This window comes from Haliaeetus albicilla, chromosome 19, assembly GCF_947461875.1.
Source record: "Haliaeetus albicilla chromosome 19, bHalAlb1.1, whole genome shotgun sequence".
NCBI classification, from domain to species: domain Eukaryota; kingdom Metazoa; phylum Chordata; class Aves; order Accipitriformes; family Accipitridae; genus Haliaeetus; species Haliaeetus albicilla.
In genome coordinates this window covers 878,126-886,468 of record NC_091501.1, presented here as the reverse complement: position 1 = coordinate 886,468, position 8,343 = coordinate 878,126, and the positions used below count along the sequence as shown (strand labels likewise).

Genomic DNA, 8,343 nt, shown 5'->3' with positions numbered 1-8,343 from the left:
GTTCTTGCAGGGGGAGACTGCATGGCATGTTTGTTAGGACTATAATGTTGCATTCGCTAATGAAATAAAGTGGGTTTTTTTGGAGAACTTCTTTTAAGCAAAACCATGTGTTCCAGGGAGGAAACATTCTTCTGGTAAACAGCTGAGCCCTTAACATTTAGCAACATAACTCTGTGTTTGCAGCTATTGAAAACTGTGTGACCGAGGAAGCCTGCGTTTCTGGGGCCGAGGACTGAAAACATTTTGCTTGCTGTCAGAAAGCCAGCCCTTTCTTTTATGTATCCGCTAGATGCAAGAACCAGCTATTGGATGGTTATTTCTTATGGTTTTAATAAAATTTGTCTCATATCAAAAAGCTGCTGGGTTTTAATGTTGATGCCGCACTGAGCAATGTTCTCTACTCCGGCACAGCTGGCTCTTGCTTTCCAGAAATATAGCTGTGCCCTGGCATTACTTGCAAAAATTGCAGCCTTAAATCATTTCCTCACCCCTCTGACCTGTGCCAGGAAGGACCCTCCACACGCAGATCTCCCCGCTGGCATGGAGAAGGGGGTCATTCCTCCTTCCCTCCCCAGGAGCAGACTGCCGCAGCGGCGGGAGGTAGCTGGGGAACAGCAGAAATTACCTGCCAGACACAAGCAGCAGCCCTGGAAAGCTCAGGAAAAGAGATAACACAACTGGAAACTGCAGGCAGAAACAGGACTGAGAAGATGGGATGCCCTGTCCCCGGCTCCTGCCCCCCGTCCCACGAGCCCCCTCTTTCGGAGACGCTCGTGTGGCCGCAGGGCTGCGGGGCAAGTCCTGCCGAAGGGGAGTGGGGAAGTTTTATTTCGTATAAGTGATTTCCCGAGCAGCGTTAGGGAGGGGAGGAGGTTGGTCGGGTGACTTTGAGATCATGCACCACTTCTCCGTCCAGCAGCTGGAAGGGGAAGGCCACGGCCCCGGCTCTCTCCCAGCCGAGGGAGACGATTATTCCTCTGCCTGCTCCTCTCGCTGAAGCTGGGATGCTGAGCTCTGGGCGTCACGTTGACCCTGGCAGTACAAGGGGATCTTATCTTGTTCCCTGTAGCCCTCAAAGCAGCTGGGCATGCTTACAAATTTCGGTAACTACCAGCTAAGGCCAAACAAGATCCCATGATAAAAGTTCAAGGCCCTGCATTCCTCTTCTTATTGCTTTCCTGAGCGGATTCTCATTTTAATCGGACTTATGGTACTTTCATCCAGTTATCTCCAAGTACATAATGACTGCTGTAATTAATGGCAATAATGAGCTAATTAATTCTTCTAGGTATTATTTTCAAGGGGTAAATACTACTATCCTTGCTGTAAGAATGGGGAAACTGAGGCAAGGAGGAGCAGTTGTTGGGTAAATAGGTTTGTTTTACTTCGAATAGTATAATCTTTTCCTGGTTTTATTTGTATAGGTTTATGTACTTTCTTCTTAGTATGCTTTGTGTTCCATTATTGCTTTCCAGCAACTTTGTATGGTATTGTTTTGGGAGACAGCATTTAGCAATAGTTGTTTGTGTGTATGCACTAAGGTTCATTTAAGAAAGCTCCAGTGTTTTTAGAAAAATTAACAGATGCTGAAGGGTTTTGTTGTTGTTGTTGTTTATATATAATTTGGATTTATCTTAACCCTATTTTCCTGGGTTTTCCTTTTTTTTCCTCCTTCTCTTGTTTTAGATGACCTTCTTTTTCAGAAAAAAAACCAGAAGTAGCATTCTTTTCTATCTATTTTCCATATATTTCAGCTTGCATTTAAGTCTTTAATATGGAAAGCTAACAATACGACTTTCTAATATGTAAACAACTAAGATATTTTACTGGTTATGAAGCTTGTATGGTTTTACTAACAGATCGGTTAATTACTTATATCTGTAATTCATATTCAGAAGATGTTTCCTACAGTTCAGGTACACTTCCCTGAACTCATTTGAGGGGTAGATAAACAGGTAGCCAGGGGAAGCTGCACCAAAAAAAAGGACTTTGTTTGTTAGATTTTCCTGGTACTTAACAAAACTAACCGATCCATACAATACTCTCTGGAGTAGCAAATTAACTACCCAGTTCTTTAACTTTTATCTCTCAGGCTGTGCTCCAGCAAGCACACATGTGCTCAGTTTTACTATGGCGAGTAGTACAGCGCGATTTCAGTGGAACTATGTGCTATATAAAACTAAGCACACATGCAACTATTGGTAGGATCAAGTCTCTAGATAGGAACTAGTGTCATGAAACTCTTATTTGAAACATCTGCTTTGCTCCAAACTTGTTGTTTAGTAAGGGACTGACTTTTAAAAGCATTTAGGTGTTTATGTGCACCTTGGTGTCTTTATAAAGCTGGCACTAATTCCTTATTGAACTATGGATTAAGGGCCTCTAGAGAGTCTGAAAACCTTATATAGACTTATTTCAGTCAACTTTTAATTCTAAGGAGACTTAAAAAAAAAAAGAAGTTAAAATTAGTCTCAGCTGTGTTAAAAAAGCGCTTCACAAGCAAGGGAAACAGTCGATCTGACAAAATAAATAAATTGAGGTAATACAAGACTTCTATAACTGGAATATTTTGTGGAATTTAGTAGCAATAAGAGGCAAAAAAACTGTGAGAAGCATAACATGGTTTCTAAGGTGACACTGTTAGGTTTGACGCTGTTAACCCCAACAGCTTTAGTTCTGAGACTTTCTGCTCTCCCAACTATTTTCCTATCGCTTATTTGTCCTTGCAAGGCTCCCTCCACCCTTCTTTTAAAACATATAGATTTGTGCGCTGCCTATGGCTCCAAGACTTTTCTGGAAGGCTAATACATGTACAGTCTTTAAGCACTTTTTGGAGCAGTTTGAGTGTAACCCTATTTGCATTTTCCCTTTTGTGCCAGGGGAGACAACAACCATCTCGCTGGAAATAAAGCCCAAACAAGGGAAGCTGAAGTGTGGGAGTATGTGAGGGAGCCGGCAGATAACTGTTACAGGGCTGTGAATCTCCGCTCATGCCTCCTCTCATCGTTTGTGGTGTTTGTTCTGGTGTTTAGGCTAGGCTCTTCCCAAATACCTGCTTCGGTTCTTACACGCAGGATGGCGGAGAGCTCAGCCCTGAAGGTGGGTGGCGAGAGAAGTCCTTGCAAATGTCCTGCTCGGCTCGAAAGAAACTGCTTTTTCCATTAAAAACATATGCAGGCCCATGCTTCCGTTCCACCCCTATCCCATAACGGTGGACGTCCCAAAAGAGCCCAGAGACACCAGAGGGAAAAGCCGTGATGGGGTATTTCCTTGCTAATAACGACGGCTGACGAGCCCTTAAAGATTTGAGGAGAACCCTTGGTGGCGGGTCGGCGATCCTATGCTCCGAAACGTCTCGGGGGCCATGGAGGCTGACGAAGGACGAGACCGACGCGATCCATCCCTGCCCAGAGCCAGCCGTGCCCAGCCGCACCCAGAGGAGCGGGCGCGTGGCCGGCAGGCTGCCGTGCCTCCTTCCCCAGCACACTTGGGGTTTTGGGGTTATTTTTGGCATAAAGCGCGTGCTTTCTGGGTATGTTTACTCTTTGGCACGGAGCGGGTTTTGGGGTTGGGTTGGTTTTTTTTGGTGGGCTTTATTATTTTTTGGAAAGCGGCCGCAGCTCTCGCACCCCCCGGCCAAGCGGCCTGTCCCCCTCCATCTCCGACGTCCACCGCCCGCCGGGCCCCGGGGTGCCGCTCCCCAGCCCCGCTTACTCCCAGCCCGGGCGCTGCGCCGCCCCGGGCTGCCATGTCTGTGGCGCAGCAAGGCCCGGGACCGGCGGGAGGAGCCCGGGGAACCGACAACCGTGTGAGGGAAGGCGGCGGGGGGAGAGACCCGCGCGGCCCCCTCAGCCCACCGGGGCGGGCAGCGGGTACCGGGGAGCGCGGCGGGCCGGTGCGGCCGCCTCCCTTGGCCGCCCTGGGCCGCCGGCGGACACTTTTCCGCCGACGGAAAAGAGCGTGAGGGGAGGAGGAAGAAGGAGCCGCTTTTTTTTTTTTTTTTTTTTTTTTTTAACAAAACCCCTTCGCCTTTAAGGGGCGGAGCCAGGGGAGTTTGCGGAAGAGCCCGGCGAGAGGCGGGCGCTGATTGGGCGGGCGCCGTTCTCGTGACGGCGGCTGGGCGGTTCCGCTCGCCGTCCGGCAGCACGCCAGTCCCCCGCGTTCCATTGTGTGCGCCACCGCTGCCGGGTCCCCGCCCCCGGCCCCGGCCCCGGCCCCGCCCCCTTTTTTTTTCTCTTGGCTCATTTCCGGCCGCCGTCGCCGCCGCTCGCTTCCCTCCGAGGGACTCGGGAGAGTGAAGAAACAACAGCCGCCATTTTGTTTGTGTGTGAGCGACTGAGGGAGGGAGCGAGAGGCCGAGCCGGACGGGGCGAGCCAGGGGGAGGGCAGCGCAGAGAGACCCAGGGGCCCGGCCAGGGGACGGGGAGAGAAGCGAGGAGCCGAGACGCCCCCCCCCCCCAACCCCCACCCCCGCGCCAGCCTGCCCGTCCCCTCTCTCTCTCTCTCCTTTTCTCTCTTCTCCTTTCCCCCGACTTCTTTCTCTCCCCCGCTCCCCTCCGCCCCCGCTTCTGCCCGCTCCGCCACACACGCCCCAGCAGCGGCCGCAGCCGGGCCGCCGCCGAAGCGCCAGGCAGGGGCAGTAGGGAGCCTGCGCTCGGCCCCCGCGCTGCCTGCGCCGTCCCACCCCCCCCCCCCCCCCGCCGGCGAGCGCCGAGGACCCCCCCTCCCCCTCCCGGCCATTTAACCCACCCCGGGGCGAGTCCCCCGCCCTCCCCCGGCGCAATCTTCCTTCTGTTTTATTTTAAATTTTAAACACCCCCCCTCCCCTCCCCTCCTCCTCTTCTCGGAGGGGTCGCTGAGCGGCCTCCCCCTCCCCTCCCGACTACCAACCTCTTCGCTTCCTTCCCCACCCTCGCAGAGGCGAAGAGGGAGTCCCCGCCGCGCCCCAGCAGCGGCCGAGGGTTTGTTTTTTTGTTTTTTTTTGTTTTTTCTCCCTCGCTTTCCGCGCCCCGCGTAGCCCGTGGGTCCGCGGGAGCGGAGACGGGCAGCCCCCCCTCCCTGCCCGGCGCCAGCGCTCGCAACCATCCTCGGCCGCCCGGGAGGGGGGAAGGTAGGCAGAGAGGGGGGGAGGGGCCGGCTTCTTCCTCCTCCTCCTCCTCCTCCTGCCGCTGCTGTGGGATCGGCCCCTCTGCCTGCGCCGGAGAGGAGGGGGGGGGCAGCCCGCTACTGAGAGCGAGAGAAAGAGGAAGGGGAAAGAAGAGAAGGCGGGGGGGGGAGCAGAGAGGGTGTTGAAACCCGCCCCCCCCACCTTCCCATCCCGCGATCGGTGCTGCCTCCATCAGGACAACAACCCCTCCTTCTTCCCTGCACAACAAGATGTGAAGCGGAGACTCCTGGGACTTATCCTCACCCTCCTCATCCTTACAGCTCCCCTTTCTGCAGCCATTAGCGACGGGCGAGGAAGAAGCGAGTGGAGCTGGGGACCCCGCGCACGCCTTGCCTCTCTCCCCGCCGCCTCCCCCCCAGCCCCGTCGCTGGCGGTGGGTATTTTTTTGCAGGGTGGTGTTGGAGGGGGAAGGAGCCGCTGCTAGAGGACGGTGATCTTTTTTTCTTTTTTCCTCCTCCTCTCCCCTCCTTCGCCTGCCTCCTTGTGGCGATGAGGAGGAGGAGGACGGCGCCGAGGAGGAAGAGGCTGATGGCGGCGGTGAGGAGGCAGCAGGAGGAGGAGACCCCCCGAAGGATGAAGATGATGATGGTGGCGGTGGCGAGGAAGCACCAGCAGCACAACAGCCGGGATTAATTTTACTAAAAAAAAAAAAACCAACCAACCCTACCAGCCTCTTTTTTTTTTTTTCCCAATTTTTTTTTTTTTTGGCGGGGGCTTTACCTGCTCTTCCCATCTTCGCTGAGCCCTTTCGCCTGGGGGAAGAGGCCTCTTCCCCGCCCCCCCTCCCCGCCCCAGCTCCCACCTTCTCCCTCCTTCTCTGCTGCCGCCCTCCCGGAGCCCGAGGGGCAGAAAAAGGGGAACTTGGCCCCCCTTCTCCGCCGGATCCTCCTTGCTCCCTCTCGGCGTTATTGTTGTTCTTCAGCTGAGTCGGGGCCCGAAAAGAAGGTGAAGGTTTTGGGGTTCACCCGCGACCGTCTCTCTGCTCTGAGTGATTGTCTAAAAAAGAATTAAAAATGGCCGAGAATGTGGTGGAGCCGGGCCCGCCTTCAGCCAAGCGGCCTAAACTCTCCTCACCGGCGCTCTCCGTGTCCGCCAGCGACGGCACAGGTCAGTCCCGGGGGCCCGGGCCCTCCCCACCTCTCGGTGCCGCAATTACTGCCCTTTTCTCCCCTCTTCTGCCTAAATCTCCTCCTCCCTTTTGCTGCTGTTAACTCGTGCCTGCCTTCGTCCTTTCTGTTTGCCTGTTTCTCCCATTTGCGCTCCGTTTGAACCTATTGGCGTTAATGGCTTAGGGAGGGTGTTCGGATGTTTCTACCCTCCTATTTTTTTGGAAGTGATGGAAAGCAAAGCTGTTCAGTTTATTGTGCTCTTGATCAGCTGCAGATAAGACTTAACAGTTTGTCATTTTCGTGTCTTTCACAATAGTAGTTATTACTGAGCTCCTTGCTAAACATGTACCTTTAATGCCAGTTGCAGACATACGAAATAGTGCTAAAGATGATGCTTTTGTACACTTTATTGTTGAATTACCTGTGTACGTCCACACACAACTGCGTCTTGTTTCTTATTTTATTTTGCACATACAAGGGTTTTTTTACAGCTCGTTTAGAAACAAGATTTATTTCTCTGCTGTTTTTTTTTTCTTCTTGTGTGCAGTCTGCTTATTTGGTTTACTTTTTACAATCCTTCTTACTCTTCCTTGCAGAAGGATATCTAGAACCTGCTTTTCTGATTCAAATAGACTATCGACTTTAGGAAAAAAACGGCTAAAACCAAACTCCAGATCCCAAGCTTTGGGTGTAAGGTTTACCAAGACTCTTATCTTCTTAAAAATGGAATGTTATTTCACCTTATTTGTGTTAAGAATCAATATGGAGTGTAGCTCATCTTGCATCTCCCATTTCTTTGCTGCGAGAGCAAAATGTCTGAATTTCCCCTGTAGAGTTAAGAGCTGCGAAGATAAAGGGGCTTCTCCGCAGTCCTGCCAAGGTCTTCAGTGATGCTGCGAAGGCAAGCTAGAGGTTGGAAATCTTAGGTGTCCCAATCCCTGGCAAATACGAACTGGTTGTACTGGGAGGGGGAGGGAGTAACAAAGGGCTGTTCAGCTTTTTAATGCTTCTTGTGAAGCAGATGAGTATTTGCTGTCATTTTGCTATGAAGAGTACTTGGTTACCTGTCCCACAGGAGTTTCTTTGAACTCTCTTCAGATCTTCTTAGCCTACGGGATATGGAGGAGGCTTCCTCCTGCCAGAGTCTGGTGAGTGGTGGCATTTCTGAAGGCACTGGTGGTCTTGTTCAATGCAGTTAACAGCTGGCAAGAAAAAGGAAGAGTTGGTTGCGTTTTTGTTGGGTTTTTGTGGCTTTTTTTTTCTAAAAGCTCCTCGTTTGACAGTAAACAGAAGGTTTTAGTAGCTGGTTTTTGGTTGAGCAGTGGATGTGATTCTACCTGGAATCATCTTCAAAATTTTGATTTTTGCCTTCTCTATTCTTGGTGAATGATATACTAGTTTTGAAAAGTTTGTAACTTTCAGAGCATATTAGATACAGGCAGTATTATGTTTTAAGTGGAGGACATGACTGTTCGTTCCTAATATCAACAGGTCTCTAGTAAGAGTAGAAGAGCATTGGAGAAGCTGCTCTTTAGCTAGAGCTAGTTGTTGGGGGGGTTTTGTGCTAGGCTTGGAAACCAGTACTTAATTCCGTAGTAACCATTTTTAATTTTTCTTGACAGTGGTTATCTTGCTTTGTTTAGAGAGGTGAAATAAAAATGTATTTTGTGAGAGAAGTCCTTATACTTGAAAAATATGAAAGTTAGAGACGTGATTCAGATGAATGCACACATCTAAGTCAAGCCATTTGTGATCAAATAAGGTTTGGATAATTTGTGAATGTATTTCAGTTTAACAGGTGCAGATTTTCACAGAATACTTAGCCTATTTTAATTGTTAGCTTACTGGACAGCTTAATGAACTTTTTTACAGTTCTGGTGAAACACTAGGGATTGTTGGACAGTTTCAGTAGTGCACGAATGGGATAATTTTTCTCAAAGTGATTGAGATTGTCATCACCTGATAGTTATGCAGAGGTTTATAGTGGTGTGAACACTTTATGTATGCTACATGAAAACTACTAAAGGATTCTTACTCTTCTGGATTTTTTGTTGTTGTTGTTGACAA

General features: G+C 50.5%; 1 protein-coding gene across 2 annotated transcripts in view; it reads left to right on the top strand.

Moving 5' to 3' along the window:
• Positions 1–4,287: 4,287 nt before the first annotated feature.
• The window catches only part of EP300 (E1A binding protein p300), a 67,596-nt gene continuing 63,540 nt past the window's right edge, over positions 4,288–8,343 (top strand). The window contains exons 1-3 of one of the 2 annotated variants that reach the window (XM_069807140.1): positions 4,290–4,327; positions 5,428–5,540; positions 5,662–6,274. In XM_069807140.1, the coding sequence (XP_069663241.1) occupies positions 6,181–6,274 (94 nt within the window). In that variant the 5' untranslated portion in view covers positions 4,290–4,327; positions 5,428–5,540; positions 5,662–6,180. Of the gene's footprint in view, positions 4,328–5,427; positions 6,275–8,343 lie in introns of both variants that reach the window. The other variant, XM_069807139.1, reaches the window with a different exon arrangement.